We start from the raw sequence: 16892 nt of genomic DNA, 5'->3' as shown, positions 1-16892 counted from the left end.
ATAATTCCTATGAATTGCTTTTTCTTTTTCTTTTTTTTTTTTTTTCTGTGAAATACCTCAGAACCTTATATCTAACCAGGCTGTATTCCTGTTTTCTCCCCAGAGATCACTAAATTCTCAATTTCCTATACATTTTATCCTACCGATGACTTTATCATTGGCATTTAACCTGGGAAGGGTACCCTTCTGCTGTGTTTGACATTATTAATCACCCTTCCTAAAATTTCTTACTAATGTTGCTTGAGTGATTGTATACTGACTAGGGTCTCTGCCTAGTTAATTGATTAGTTTTGTTGTTTTGCTTTTCTTCTTCACCTGCTGAGGTGTGAGTTTAATCATAGTCCTTAGTTTAGGATTCATTACTATGAGTCCAGATGAAGTTTCTCTTTTATTTTATTCTTTGACTTACTGTCTTTTGTCTCTTATCCCCACATCTGTCTTTCCTACCATAGGTCACTATTTTATATGATGCAAACATTTGAAAATTCATGCATATTATAAAATATAAAGTGAGTTAGGGATATATATAAAATTAGCCTATACAAATGGCATTGTTCCATATATCTTGTTCTTTGCCTTACTTTTCCCATACCTGGCTATAGTACAGTCTGTTCATCTAGTTTATTTCCTCTAACTGTTGAATTCTGTCCCAGAATATTTCCTGTCAACACTGTCACCAATCTCATAAATTATTCTCCTTCATCCTTTTCTCTGTGTTCAACCTGGGCTAGCCCTATCTACCCTTCTTTCTAGCTTCTTTCAGCTGTTCCTTAAAGTAAAATCACCTGTATTTTCTTTCAGAAGGAGAGTTTGGGTTTCCAACCTTAAGCAGGGAATTTCAATGAAAGCTTTCTACCTCAAGAGGGAAGGTGATGGTACCAGTGATACTGTGTGTATATCATTTTATAGAAGTGTTATGGTAGATTGGTGACCACATAAGAGAGCTGTCAGCAAAGAGCATTAAGAGATATTGAGATTTCATCAAAAAATATTGACTACCAAAAAAACCTTTATGAATATAAGAATATTAAAAAGCAATTCATTTGAGCCCAGGCATTATTCTTTTCCCCCAAGGACCTCATCAGTGCAACTCATTTGGAAATAATTTGAAGCATAATTTAGACTTACACAGTTATAATAGAAAATTGCCAGATATGGTAAAATTTCTTCCTATACTGACCATGAGTATACTCCAACAGGAGAGAAATTATGGGACCATAAGCAACATGGAACACTCCTCAGTTATAAACGAGCATCCTCTCAATATCAGAAAATTCGTACAGGGGAGAAATCATATGAATGTGACGAATTTGGAAAGAGCTTCGCTGAGAAATCACTGTTCAAAGTACATCTGAAAGTTCATACAGGAAAAAAGCTCTATGTGTGTATTGAATGTGGGAAAGCTTTTGTACAGAAGCCAGAATTTATTACACATCAAAAAAACCATACTAGAGAAAAGCCTTATAAATGCAATGAATGTGGAAAATCCTTTTTCCAAGTATCTTCTCTCTTTAGGCATCAGAGAATTCATACTGGAGAAAAACTATATGAATGCAGTCAATGTGGGAAAGGCTTCTCTTATAATTCAGATCTCATTATACATCAGAAAATTCATACAGGAGAGAGACACCATGAATGCAGTGACTGTGGCAAAGCTTTCACGCAAAAGTCCACACTCAAGATGCATCAGAAAATTCATACAGGGGAGAGATCCTATATATGTATCGAATGTGGACAAGCCTTCATCCAGAAGACACACTTGATTGCACACCGAAGAATTCATACTGGAGAAAAACCATATGGATGCAATAACTGTGGAAAATCTTTCATCTCTAAGTCACAACTGCAGGTACATCAACGAATTCACACAAGAGTCAAGTCTTATTTATGCACTGAATATGGGAAAGTCTTCAACAATAGTTCCAACCTTATTTCACCAAAGAAAGTGCAGATTAGAGAGAAATCTTCTATATGTACTGAATGTGGGAAGGCCTTTACCTACAAGTCAGAACTAATTATACATCAGAGAATTCACACTGGAGAGAAACCTTATGAGTGCAGTGACTGTGGTAAAGCTTTTACTCAGAAGTCAGCACTCACAGTGCATAAGAGAATTCATACAGGAGAAAAATCCTACGTTTGCATGCAATGTGGGCTGGCCTTCATCCGGAAGACACACTTGATTGCACATCAAATAATTCATACTGGAGAGAAACCTTATAAATGTGGTCACTGTGGGAAATTCTTTACTTCCAAATCACAACTCCACGTGCATAAACGAATTCACACAGGAGAGAAACCCTACGTGTGCAATAAATGTGGGAAGGCATTCACCAACAGGTCAAATCTGGTTACGCATCAGAAAACTCATACAGGAGAGAAATCCTATATGTGTCCTAAGTGTGGAAAGGCCTTCACCCAGAGATCAGACTTGATTACTCACCAGCGAATCCATACTGGAGAGAAACCTTATGAATGTAGTACCTGTGGAAAAACCTTCACCCAGAAGTCACACCTTAATATACACCAGAAAATTCATACTGGAGAGAGACAGTATGAATGTCATGAATGTGGGAAAGCCTTCAATCAAAAATCAATACTCATCGTGCATCAGAAGATTCATACCGGAGAGAAACCCTATGTATGCAGTGAGTGTGGAAGAGCCTTCATTCGAAAGTCAAACTTTGTTACTCATCAAAGAATTCATACTGGAGAGAAGCCTTATGAATGCAGTGATTGTGGGAAATCATTTACTTCCAAGTCTCAGCTGCTGGTACATCAGCCAATTCACACAGGAGAGAAGCCCTATGTGTGTGCTGAATGTGGGAAAGCCTTTAGTGGAAGGTCAAATCTCAGTAAACATCAGAAAACTCATACTGGAGAAAAGCCCTACATCTGTTCTGAATGTGGGAAGACCTTTAGACAAAAGTCAGAGTTGATTACACATCACAGAATTCATACTGGAGAGAAACCTTATGAATGCACTGACTGTGGGAAATCTTTCACTAAGAAATCACAGCTCCAAGTGCATCAGCGAATTCACACAGGAGAGAAGCCTTATATGTGTGCTGAGTGTGGGAAGGCATTCACTGACAGGTCAAACTTGAATAAACATCAAACAACACACACAGGTGACAAACCCTACAAGTGTGCAGTCTGTGGAAAAGGCTTTGTGCAGAAATCAGTGCTCAGTGTGCATCAGAGTATTCACACTTGAGATAGAGTGAAAAAACCTCAGTGAAGACACTGGTTGTACAGTTTTGAATCCGTCCAATAGAATACTATGTGATTAAGTAGAAATATCCACACCATCAATGTCACACTTAAAATGAGGACTTTGAAGAAGGCACTGAAGTAAATGGGACTTCCAACTCATTGCTGTCAGCCTCATTAAACCTGGGACATTCATGTTGAGAAGGAACTGAGTCAATTTGACGTCTTAGAAGACATCATGGAATAATGTTTAAAATATCATGGAATACTGTTAGCAAACTATTTTAGGGAAGATCATGTTAAATCCTATTAATGATAATTATGTTTGCTGTGGAATAGGTACAGTTCAACAAATTGGTAAAAAATACTAATACCCGTAAATACCATAATGATAATTCTAAATTCTGTGAGTAGTTTGATGCAGAACACATTGTCTAACAGTTGTGGGTGTTTTTCATTCTTTTGTTAACACATTTGTGTATGTCTATTCTATCACTGAGTAATTCTTTGAAGAAAAAGTGTATAATTTTAAAAAAAAAACTATTTATATACATGGGAAGCTGAGAGTATATTTTCAACTTGTAATCTCCCTTATTACCCACCAGTAGTGTCTTTGAATTTCCCAAGAACAAATGTTAAAACAAATACAAACATACTGTAACTACCTGCTCTAGGTCCATCTTCATGCTATACATACTTCAGGACCTGTTCTGCCAAGTGCCTCAAACACATCAGTTTAGTTCCTGCCTCAGGGCCTTGGCATTTGCAGTGCTTACAAAAGGAGCAGAGTTTATGATTATATCTGTGTGGGTTTCTACCTCATATCTGTCTACAAGGAAAAATTCTCAGAGTCCTTTGCTACCCATCCCTACCAGGCTAGTTCAAAAGTGTAGCTCTTCAACCATCCTCCTTTGTGATGTTCCATACATTAAGCATAAGGACAATGTGTATACCTTACTATTCTTTTAACAATAGATAATTTTCCTAGTATTCGTCACTATGAGCCTAAGGACCTGCACTGTGGGTGGGCATGTGGCTCTCTCCTCAGGGAACTGGCCCTGTGACCCAGTGGATGAGAATGTTCATGTGCTTGTGGGCTGCTCTGTTGTCATAGGGGTCTAGGCACCAGAGCTGAGCCCCATAGCCTGAGGATCTACATGAGTGTGTGTATGAATGTGGCTTGTCCCAGAGTCTGGCCTGGTGCACATTACTCCTGGGGATTCTCTTCCTGTGTTTCTGTTTTACCTGTGGATCCCAATGTGGTTTTATGTGATTCCTGTATGGGTTTTCTTAGGGGTGGTGAGTTGAGTGGTCACCTCAGATCCTATGGGACAACTCACTGAAAGAACAGAGCACCAGTGCTCTGCCCCACCACTGGCTGCATAAACATCCTGGGAACTCTGATTAAATTAACAGAAGGTGGGGTGGGTGGGCACAGATCAAAGAAGATGCTTATGATACCACTGACCTCGTCCTGTAGAAAGGGAGCAAACCTGACCTTACCTACGTGATCAAAGAGGAGAGGAACTAGGGTGCAGGATGATGTGCTCAAATGGTGTCCTATTATGGCCAGTTCAGCAATTTCCCTTAAACGTCAGTGGATCCACTGGGCAGCTGGGAGTGATTTCTCCCACGTGACACCCACCTTTCCTGTTTTAGCATTCCTATTTGTGTTCTGGATAGAAATTTATTTTTTCTAGGTCACTTTCCGTGACAAATGCTTGGGGAATCCAATCCAGGAGCATTTTCTTTCCCATACATATGTCTTACTGACTGGGCAGACGGGATTACCATGCTGTCCTAGGTTTCCATTCATACCTTCTATGCACTAAGTGTCTCAGTTTCAATGCCAATCTGAGGGATGGCCTCGTATGACTCCCCTAGGATGAGATGCCTCTGACCAGCCTTCACCTTGTCAGATTGTTCTCTTTCACTTCCTTTCTTTTCCTCCAGCTCCTGCTTCACTGTGTGTGACTGCCTACTAACACTGCGTTTTCTTGGTTCCAGTGAGCAAATAGGACTAGAAGCTGGGTGGGGTGGGGGCTACCCAAGATGTTGGGCTCAAGCTCCTTTGAGAGGAATGTTTTGTGTTCTTTATAACATTCCAAAAACTTGGCCTCCAACACAGCGTTTTGAGTGGTCTTGGGTATGGTTTCGGCTTTCCTGAGCCTGCTGGGGTCCTCAGGGTTCCTGGAAGCGCTCTTTGGCATCATGGGCAGTCTTGGAATTGCCATATACTGGATTTTAATCACTCTTGTTCCACCTGCCTTCTTGGGATCCCACTCTAGTGGGGCCCATGTGACTACTGAAGTATCTTGTACTTAAGTAGCTCTCTTGTCAACATTTCCCTAAATGTGCTTCTCCTAACCTGGGACCCCTCGTGCCTGGTAGGCCTGAGGGTCAGTGAGTTAACAGTTGACTCTTTCACATTTGGACACAGTGGTCTGTAGTTCCTACACAGGCCACATCCCTGTCTTAACTGGTTTCATCTCAGCCATCATCTGACCTACTTCCCACCCAGGCTATCTGGTGTTTGTATTTGGTCCCAAGGGGAGTTCACTGTGGCTGAATCAAGCCCAAAGCACTAAGCAAACCAGGCATCTCATTGATGTGAACATAAGGGCAAGTCGGGGCCAGCCCTTCATCTGATCCTTGCAGATTGCAGCCCTGACTCCTGCCCAGCCTCCAGGGTTCCAAACTGGCCTTGCCACAGCACGTACATGCAATCCAGACCCTCCTGATGCTGTGGTCTTAGTGATCTGTGTACTTACCTAACACACTGTCCCTGCACCACACCTGAGTGCTTCTTTGTTCCTCAGGTGGTTCCAAGGGATGGTGCTAGCCTTCTGGGAACCCAGGAGATCACAGCGGGTGAAGAAGTAGCACCTGTTGACTCTGGCTCACTGTGGGACCTCAAATTTCCTGCTTCATGGAAGGGCATGTGGCTCTCCCTGAAGGGAATGTGCCCTGTCACCCAGAGGAGGGGACCCCTGCCCCCAACATGCTTGTGCCTAGCTTTCTTTTCTAGGGAATCGGGGCTGGCATACTGCCCCATAGTATGATTGGCTTGGATGATGGTGACTGAGCCCTTTGCCCAGTTTACCTCATTCCTGGACATACTGTACCAGTGTATGTACTTTTCTTTGCATGGCAGGATGTGTTTTTGTTTTGGGTCTCACGTGGATCTGCTAGGGATTGTGATTTGGGTGGTTGCCTGGAAGTATAGGGGCAGAAAGCTGAAAGAACTCAGCACCAGTGTCCCAATCCCAACCACACAACCTTGTCAGGGAACTCTGTTAGATCTATAGAAGATCAGCACAGATCAAAGGAGATTCACAGGATACCGCTCCCATCCTCCCTGTGAAAGGTAACAATAAGGCTGACCATAACAACGTGATCAAGAGGAGAGGAACCTGAGGGAGGAGATGGTCACTTCAAATGGGGACACGCTACAGCCAGTTGGGCAGCTTCCCGCTGTCAGTACCTGATCCACCTGCCCCCTGGGGAGCGATTCTCCTCTGACTTCTAGCCTTTACTGGGTGCTCCATCATACTATCTTTAATGTGCTGAGTGGAACTTGATTTTTTCCTAGGTAACTCTTGAACATGATGGGTTTCTCAGTACTCAAGGACAAACGCTTGGAGGTTCCAGTTCATGTGCCTTTTTTCATGCATACTTCTTAATGGCTGTGCAGGCCGGGGATTACCATGGAGTTCTGGGTTTCCCTGTGTATGTCCTGCGCTCACTGCTAGCTCTTGGTCTCAGTGCCCTATCAGAGGGAAGCCCTTTGTGACTCATGGGGGGATGGAATGTTCACACGTGTGAGCAGCCTTCATCTTGTCAGGGGCTGTGTCTTTCATTTCTAATTTCCTTTTCCATTGGAGTGATACCTAGTACCCGCCTTGCCTGTGTGTGACGGCCTCCCCGCACTTAATGTTCTGGCTTCCAGTGTTTTCACTGAGAAAATAGGACTAGGAGGCTGGGTGAGTGGAAGTGGGATGGTGGCCATGCAAGGTGAAGGTCCAGTGGGCCTTTGAGAGGCCTATCTTCTTTGTAGCATTCCAGTAACTTGGTTTGGCCTTAAGCACAGCTTCTGTTGCAGCTCCAGGTTATGATTTTGGCTTTTCTTGGCCCAAGAGGCTGCCCTCTCAAGGGTCCAGGAAACACCCCTTAGCGTCACTATCAGTCTGAAACCCACTCTTGCTCTGATCACTCCCATTCCCACCCCCGGTATCCCAGTTTTATGTGTGGCCCATCTGACAATGGTAACACTTTGAGGCACTTACATCAACATTTTCACCAAGGTGATTCATGGAATGAGTGGCCCCCGGGGTTTGAGTGCACAGCTGGCCCCTGCTAGGCCCAGGTCTAAGGGGGCACTGGGCCCAGAGTGAGTGAATATTCACTGCGTTTTGGACATAGAAGTCCTTGTCCTGGGCAGGCCCACTGCCACCTTAGGCGATTTCGCGGCCGGGATTCTACCCAGTTCCACCCAGCCTCTGCATCCAAAACCAGAGTAGTCTACCGAGCCCATCTCACGCCCCGAATCACGGAGCAATGCAGGTGTCTGGTGGATGGGACTGTGAGGAGCTGTCTGGGGGCCGGCAGCCGCAGCCCCAGCATCTAAGAGGCCAGTCCGGCCCTGCCAATGCGCATGCGTGCGCCTGGCGCTGACGTCACAATGAACCCGACGCTTGCTTGGAGCTATTTCCTGGAGGCTGGGCAGAAGAGCCGAGTAAGTAAGTGCCCTCCCTGCCTCTTCGCACCCCTGTGCTTTCCAGCCTGCCTCCTCGCACCTCCGAAGGGTGCAGCGCGGGAATCCCAGGAGTCCAGGAGAGCGGATCGTTAGGAAGCCGCGGCGTGGTTCGTCAGTCAGCTGCACCATCCCAGCTTCAGGTGTGTGGTGTATCCCTTGCGTGACAGGGTGTGGGTTTTTCCATTTTCAGTTGTACAGGTATTTTGGGGTCTTGAGTTGGGTGGTTGTCCCGGACAGCGGGGAGCAACTAGCGGAAGGAACTCAGTAGCCATGCGCAGCCAAACAAATCTTCCAGGAAGCTGCGTTTAAATCCGTGGAAGAGGAGTACCCAGTTGCTGGTGACACAACTCCTACTCTTCCTTTAAAAGGTTCTGACAAACCCCACCATAGCTCCGTGATGAGCAAGGGGAGAGGAATTCGCAAGGCCCTTCACTTGTTACCGATTTTCGTCAGGGCGTCAGCTAGCCCACTTCCCACGCAGGCCGTCCGCAGGGGAGTCCCCTGGCAGTGAGCAAGGCGTCTGGTCGAACGGAACGCGAAGGCGAGGCCGGGGCTGGCCCGCCTCATCCGTGCAGGCGGCAGCACTCATTTCCCATCAGGCAGCAGCCGCCCGGCATTCCAGGACCTGCCACAGCGCATGCGTTCGCCTCAAGCCTGGTGCTGACGTCACAGTGAGCCGGCTTCGGCCTGCGGCTGCTTGCCAACAGCAGGGAGGATCTGGTCGCCATCTCTTACTGTGCGCCCTGCCAGCTCCTTCAGGCCTATCTCCACGTGTGGTTCTAGAGTGATGGTGCCAGAGTCGCGGGAGTTCAGGGGGCAGCCGGAAGAAGCGGCTTTGGTAGCAAGTGGTGGACTGCAGGATCCCAGCGTATTACCATCCCCTCAGGGGAATCCGCCCGGTCACCTCAGGAAGGTACTGCTGGTGCTTGTGAGTTGCCCTGTTCTTTTCCGTAGGGTCATAGGTTCTGGGGCAGAGCCCTGTAGCTTGGGAAGCATCTTTGTACAAGGATTTGTGAATGGACTGAGCACCCGTCTAGCTGTCTGGGTGTTTTGTGGCCAGATGTGGTGGTTTTTTTCTTTTTTCAGTTGAATTTGTTAGGGCTCTTGAATCGTGAATGGTCGTCTCGGACTTTAGAGGTCAGCTCACAGAAGGAGCACAGAACCAACACCCCACTCCACTCCACTCACAGGAACTCACCCGGGAACGTAGTTTAGACCTAAGAGGAAAGTGACATGCAGGCCAAAGAAGATGCTGGTCTCACCGTTCCTGTCTTTCAAAACAGGAATCCTCACCATAGCTCGGTAATCAAGAAAAGGCGAGAAACTTGGGCAACAGGTTGTTTAGCTAAGTGAGGTACATTTGTGGCCCATTCAGCAATTGCCCACTGATGTCAGATTCACCTGGCTGCTGAGTGATTTCTCCTGTGTGCCCTCTTACATTTTTTTCATGTGGTTCATGTGCTCCAGTTTTTCTTTGGTCACTTGTAAGTAAGATGGGTTTCTCAGTTACTCAAGGACAGATACTTGGGGGTACAGTTAATAAGGTTTTCCTTTTCCATACACATGTCTTAATGGCCATGCAGGTAGGATTACCATGGAGTTCTGGGTACCTGTCTTTGCCTCCTGCATATCAGGTAGCTGTTGGTCTCAGTAATCAATCAGAGATGCCCCTTTTGACCCACCCTTGATGGGATGCACTGGTCTGACTAGCCTTCACCTTGTCGGCAGCAGTGTCATTTCCTGTCCTTTTTATCGGGGGGACATCCAGCTCTTGCTTTACCCTATGATTCCGTGTCTACAGTGAATGTTTCAGCTTTCAGAGTTTTCACTAAAGAAATAGGACTTGGAGTGTGGGTGAGTGGAGTGCTGGTTGTTTGGGGCCCATGCTCCTTTGAGAGGCCTCTTTGTCATCTCTGCCACTCTCCAGGAACTTGGCTTAGCCTCCATCAGCACTTCTCTGGTGGCCTGCTGAGTCCAGGTGGAAGAGAGACAGCAGACCCAGGGTCAGTGTGTTTTTAGTTGACACCTTCACTTTCAGACTGAACAGTGTCAACGTCCTGAGTAGGCCCCATGCCCAGATTTCATCCTTGCCACCATTTTGCAGACTTCCCACCCAAGCCATCTCGGCTTTGCAGCCAGATCCATGAGGGAGTCAGCTCTTCCTATATCATGCTTCCAAGCAGGGAGCAACCCAGGAGTCTGGTCACTCCAAATCTGCAGGACTTACTGACGATATTATGTTGACTTCACTTACTAGTGTTGGCATCGGCTGCCACTATCTGTGTTCATATCTCATTGAAGATTGCCTTTGTGCATATTAAGTGCTTTGTTCCCCATTGGTATGTGTTTGGTCATTTTGTCCTCTATTCCTTATCACTTTTCTACCTGTTATTTGGAAAGAAACAGTTACATTCATCTCATGGACATTATCATTGTTGGAATTGTAAATATAACAGTCATTTTCAAAGCCTGGTATTATTTAATCTGCCAGTGTGTCTTTTGTCAGTGATCATCCTTCTATTCACCTTTGTTTGTTTTTACGATTCCCTTCTGTTTATTTCCACCCATTTGTTCCTCCATCTTAGTTCCTTTACTGATCCATCATTTTTTTCTCTTTTTAAATTCTTTTTAGGTAAATTTTTTAGGTTTAAAATTTAACTATTTATAGACATTTTGTCAGTTCACTTCCTGTGTAGATATTATATACATACACATATATACTATTCTTGAAAATAGGGATATTAATATCATACAATGAAGGATTTGTGACAGTGATCATAATGTGGAGAAAGAGTGATATATTATCATGTATCTGGTATAATCCACTGAAGCAATATGTATAACTATACCAAATGATATGATATCCATACAATTTTTATACTGTGTATAAGGGAAGGCATGATACTTGTCTTTCTGGGTCTGGTTTATTTCACTTAAAATAATCATCTTCTGTTCGTCCATTTTGTTGCAAATGTCTGAATTTCATTCTTATGGTTGAGTAATATTCTATTGTATATATCTGCCACATTCTTTGTATCCAGTGACCAGCTGATAGACATCTAGGTTGATTCTGCATCTATGCCGTTGTTAATTGGGCTGTTATAACTTGGGGGTGCAGATCTGTCTTATGCTGATTTCATTTCCTTTGGATATCTTGCCAGAATTGGGATAGCTGGGTCATGTGGTAGATCCACTTTTCATTTTCTGAGGAATTGCAATACTGTTTTCCCTAATGGTTGTACCAATTTTCATTCCCACTGACAGTGTATTATAGGGTACTCTGCTTCACAACCTTGCCAACATTTGTTATTTTCTTATTTTTGGATAATAGCCATTCTAAAGTGATAATCTCATTGTGGTTTTTATTTGCATTTCCCTGATGGCTAGTGATCCTGAGCATTTTTTCAAGTACCTGTTGACCATTTGTTTGAAAAATGTTTGTATCCTTTGCTCATTTTTTTAACTGGACTGTTTTGTCATTGAGTTTCTTGAGCTCCTTTTATATTCTAGATGTTAATCCTTTATCAGATGCATCATTTGCAAACATTTTCTCCCATTCTGTCAGTTGTCTTTTTACTTTGTCGTTTCCTTTGCTGTGCAGAAGCTTTTTAGCTTGATAGAATCTATTTGTCTATTTTTGGTTTTATTGCCTGCACTTTTGAGCTCTTACCTAAAGAGTATTTATTTATGCCAGTATGTTGCAGAATTTTCCCCAATAATTCCTCTAGTCGTTTGATAGTCTCATGTCATGAGTTTAGATTGTTGGTCCATTTTAATTTGATTTAGGGGTGTTGTCTCAGACTTCACATGCAGAAATCCAATTTTCCCACCACAATTTGTTGAAGAGACTGTCTTTTCTCCAGGGAATGACTTTAGCCCATTTGTCAAAGATTAGTTGGTTGTAGATGTGCAGATTTATTTTTGGGCTGTCTATTCTATTTCATTGGTCTACATGCTGTTTTGATTATCATAACACTGTAGTATATTTTGAAGTCTGGGATTGTGATGCCTCCAATTTTGTTTTCATTGTTTAAGGTTGCTTTGGCTATTCTATTTTCTTGTGTATGTTTCAATGTGAACTTTAGAATTGTTTTTTCTGATTTATCACAGGTATTTAAATTTTTCTTGTAGTTGTTGTGGATGGGACTGACCTTGTAAGTTCTTTCTTAACCACCTCATTCTTGGTGTATAAGAATATAATTGATTTTTATGTGTTGATTTTATATCCTGAAACTTTGCTGAATTGTTTTATCACTTTGCATGCTTTTAAAGGAGTCTCTTGGTTTCCCTATATTAAAAATCATCTTGGGGCCGGCATTGTGGTGTAGTAGGCTAAGCCTTCACTTGTGGTGCTGGTGTCTCATATGGGCACTGGTTCATGTCCTGGCTGCTACTCTTCTGATCCAGCTCTCTGCTTATGGCCTGGAAAAGCATTGGAAGATGACCCAAGATGGCCCAAGATGGCCCAAGATGACCCTTGGACCCCTGCACCCACATGGGAGGTCTGGAGGAAACTCCTGGCTCCTAACTTCAAATTGGCCCACCTCTGGCCATTGTGGCCATTTGGGGAGTGCACCAGCAGATGGAAGACCTTTCTCTGTCTCTCCTTATACCTAATTTTTAAAGGTATTAATCTTGAAAGGGGGTTGTGTTTTATCAAATGCTTTCTCTGTATTGAGATTATCATATGATTTTTATTCTTCATTTTGTTGATGTGATATATGTAGGATATAAGCCCACTTGAGATGACTTACCCACCGAAGGATGAACTCAGGACACATGAAGGTAATAAGAACCAAAGCTTTATTCATGACCTTGCAGGGTTGGTGTCTGGTGGCAGGTACACTTCAGACAGGAACCAAGCATTCTGTCATCCCCCGATGTGCAGATCCCTTCCCCATTTCCTCATTGGCTGAGTACTTTGGGAGTCACAGTCTGATTCCTTGGACATTGCCTAAGACAGGGCAGGTGATTGACTGGGTGCCCAGACCAGTTGCTAGGCAAACAGAAGGGTAGGGTACTGGCTGGGATTGTGGCAGAGGCCTTGTATGGGAAGACTTGTTAAAGTTGTTCAGAATTATCCCAAGGACAGGAGCCTTGTGGTTACAGATGGCTTTACGGATCGCACAAATAGCAGAGTGTGCAAAACATGTTTAGTAAGTTTAGTAGTTGGGGTTTTTTTCCCCCACTTTTTTGTAAAACTACAGTATATGCAGCTGGAGGTCTGCGTTATGGGTGGTCTAAGATTGGCCATGCTTTTTTAAAATAAACCATAAAGCATTTTCTTAGCTGTGTCACATTTATTTTCATATGTTGAACCATTCCTGCCTCACTGGAATAAATTCCACCTGGTCCAGGTGGATGATCTTTTTGAGGTAGTGTTGGATTCAATTTGCTAGTATTTTGTTGAGGGTTTTTACACTTATGTCATTGGGTATATTGGTCTGTAGTTCTCAGTTTTTGTTGTATCTTTCTCCACCAGTCTGATGAGATTTCCTTCAAAAATGGCCTGATGCTTTTCTCTTGCATTTTAGGATATTCTGTTTATGCTTTACTTTTGAAAGTTTGACTATAATGTGTTGTGGTGAGGATCTTTTCTGATAACATTTATCTGGGGTCTGTGTACTTCTCTATTTAAATGTCAGTATCTTTCTCTAAATTGGGGAAATATTCTGCTATTTCATTCTCCTATTCAATGATTTCATTGAGTAAGTTTTCCAGACCATGCGTTTTTTTCCTAATCCTTCAGGAATTCCTAAGATATATGTATTATGTTGATTAGTGATATCCCAGAGATCCAAAACACTTTTCATTCTAATTTTTTATTCTTTTTGGGGGATATATTTCAAAAGACTTATCTTCTGGATCAGATATTTTTTTCTTTAGCCTCATTTAGTCTGTTGTAAAACTGTTCACTGAATTGTTTTATGTGACTTATTGGTACTTCATATCTATTATTTTTATGTGGTTCTTCAATATTTCAACCTCTTTGAGTTTGTCATCCATGTCATATACCAGTTTCCTTATTTCATTTAACTGTTCCTCTGTATACTCTTGTATCTTTTAGAGTAACCTCACAATCATTCGTTTGAATCCTTGTCTCAAGAATTTTATCAATCTCCCTTTTTCCACAGTCCAATATTAATTGTGTTCCTTTTGAGGAATCATATTGCCTAGTTTGTTCATACTTCTGGTATTTCTATATTGATTTTTACACATCTAGGGGATCTCTTGTTTCTATCAGTTCTAGAGGATGGTTTTGAAGGCTTTATTGATGGAGACGTGTCTCTCTGGGTATTGGTTTGGTAGAGTGCTTTAGCTTTAGTTCCAATTAGATTTTATAGGCTCCCTATGCCTTTATTTGCTGTTGTTGATGGTAGCTGTTAGAGATCTGGACTGTTGCTGGTCTGTGCTGTTTGGATTTCCCTGGGGAGGACAACCCAGATAAGAGGTTTCTGTAGGCTCTGCTTACACTGACTGTCCTATTCACCTTTCCCCGCAGAATAGGGACTCCTCTGGCCTCAGGGTGGAGGCTTTTGACACTGCTGGTTTGTGTTTGTTACTCTTTCTCCTTTCCCTGTGCTGCTGCCTATTACCGGTGACCCAGTGTGTTGTCACTGTTCTACTCTGTCAGGTACTCTTGCTTAGGCACTTACCTCCAGATGCAGCTGCACTGGGCCTCCTTGGTGGAGGAGGAAGCAAGGCTGGCCTTCTCTATGTGTCCACCTTGCATGTCCTTTTTCTTCTTGAAGTGTTATGCTGGAATGCTTCATGTTTCTCTTTTCTTTATACTCAATAATGATCCTGTTGCCTGATGATTCTAGATAAATGTAAGTACTAACCACCAAATAAGGATAATCTCTCCTAGAAGCTGTTATATCCATAGCTGTAGTCAGTATTGCCATTTTGTGTCTAAGACATTGCAAGCTTATTCCAAACTGAACTACCAGTTTCCCCAACAGACTTTCTGGACCTTCAGCTTTCCCCACCTTGTTTCATGAATTTGTCTTTCCATTTGCTGAAGAACAAAGTCTCCATGTCCGTTTCCCCTTGCATTTTTCTCACACCTAACATCTAACTACTAAAGAAAATTTGCTTGTTTCATTACATAGCATATATTTAGGGTAAAATTCTTAATGTATCATTACCACCTTGGTTAAGCCATCACCATCTTTCATATGAATTACTGCCTTAGTATCCTACTCTTACATACTTAAAAAAAAAAATAGATGGTAAACTTTTTTTTTTTTTTTTTTTTTGTAACAGTAGCCGCATGTGATATCACCTCTTCTGCTCAGAACTCACCAATGGCTATTTCCCTTAAAATAAAATCCACATTGACTATAAGGCTTTGGATGAGACCGTGTGTTACCCAATTTCCTGTCTGATCAGTCACCTCCTTGTACACAATTATGTAACATCCCTGCTATTTCTTAAACACACCATAGAATTTTCATTATAGGGCTCTTCCTCTTTTTTCCTTTACTCTACACCCCTTCAAATCTTGATTCTGATATTTCCTCCTTAATGGTCTATCCTGAGTCATTGTGTTTCATGTATCAAGCTAAACTGTCATAACCTACCAACTTTTCTTGAATGATTTTTTCACTCTGTACCACTGTTTTAACATTCTACATTCATTATCTTCTCTCTCCACACAAGAGTTGTTCGTTGATACATTCTAAACAATAAGCATAGTGGCTGGAATAAAGTGAGCATTCAGTAAAATTTAGAACAATAGGCATGGGAAGGGAAAGCATAAACTTATTATCAGGTTAGCTTTCTTTGTAAAAATGGGTATTGGTTTCATTTCTTGTCTAGGCCAGCCCTTTAAATTATGATGGTTTGTCAGTGAGGAAGAAGTTAAGTTACCTGCAGCCAAGGAGATAGCATCTCTTAACTTTTATCTCTTACTAGTGGTCTGGCTAGCTCTCCTCTGAATTGATCTCTTTTAGAGATTACTAAAAGCAGCAAAAAACCTGAAACACATCCTGAATCACTCCTACCATTTCCTCTAGCATTACAGCCTGGATTGACACAGGAGGCAATCTCAACAAATGCCAGAACTATAAAAATGTTTAGTATTTTAGCTTGAATGGTGTAGATCATCATTGTCTATGGCCTTAATTTAATGCTATATTTGATTTCTTTTGCCCACAGAATGCCACTTCTAGGCACATTTCTGATATTCTTAAGAAATTCTATTATTAATAAGAGAACTAAAACTGTATCAATAAAAGGTCTAGTTCCCAGAAACATAAAGGAGGCAAACACATCAGAGCTGGTATGACTATTTAAAAAAAATCATTAGGGTTGCAGAACCTACTCTGTTTTCTTCTCTACCATCTATACCACCCAGATGTTATTCTCAGTGTCCTCATGAGACTGCTGGAACTCTGGAATACATGTCCACATTGTATGAATATACATGGAGGATAAAAGGATTTCTTAAATGTCCTATTCATACAAATATCACTTCTATCTTGTTTGCCTTTAGGAGAGACTAAAGTAGTTTTCACTCTGGGACTTGTTACTGAAGAATGGAAGATTGGCTGTCGGATATGGAAACAGTCTCTGACACAAACTCATAAATTTTCATTGTTCATTAGTCTATGATGTCAGATTTTATTTTCTGTATAATTCATAATCTGTTCACTGAGGGTTAAAAAAATTTCCTAGATACAGTTTTTGTTTGTTATAATAGATTGTCTTTTCTAGGGTTATTTTTAAAGTTGATTTATTCCTTTATTTAAGAGAGAGATCTTGTATCTGCTGGTTTATTTCTCAAATGGCCACAACAGTCAGGGCTAGGCCAGGCTAAAGCCAGGAACTCCATCCTGATCTCCTACATGGGTGGCAGGGGCCCAGGAAATTGGGCCATCTTCCGCTGCTTTCACAGGGACATTAGCAGGAAGTTATGTCA

General features: G+C 42.4%; 1 protein-coding gene across 5 annotated transcripts in view; it reads left to right on the top strand.

The window, feature by feature from the left end:
* Window positions 1–4041, top strand: part of LOC133747810 (zinc finger protein 585A) — a 97272-nt gene extending 93231 nt beyond the window's left edge. For 4 of the 5 annotated variants that reach the window (XM_062176164.1, XM_062176162.1, XM_062176161.1 and 1 more), the window contains exon 5: window positions 1200–4034. In XM_062176164.1, the coding sequence (XP_062032148.1) occupies window positions 1200–3217 (2018 nt within the window). In that variant the 3' untranslated portion in view covers window positions 3218–4034. Of the gene's footprint in view, window positions 1–1199 lie in introns of all 5 variants that reach the window. The other variant, XM_062176167.1, reaches the window with a different exon arrangement.
* The last annotated feature ends 12851 nt before the right edge of the window (window positions 4042–16892 follow it).

This window comes from Lepus europaeus, chromosome 19 (assembly GCF_033115175.1).
Source record: "Lepus europaeus isolate LE1 chromosome 19, mLepTim1.pri, whole genome shotgun sequence".
NCBI classification, from domain to species: Eukaryota; Metazoa; Chordata; class Mammalia; order Lagomorpha; family Leporidae; genus Lepus; species Lepus europaeus.
This window is presented reverse-complemented; position numbering and strand designations above follow the sequence as displayed.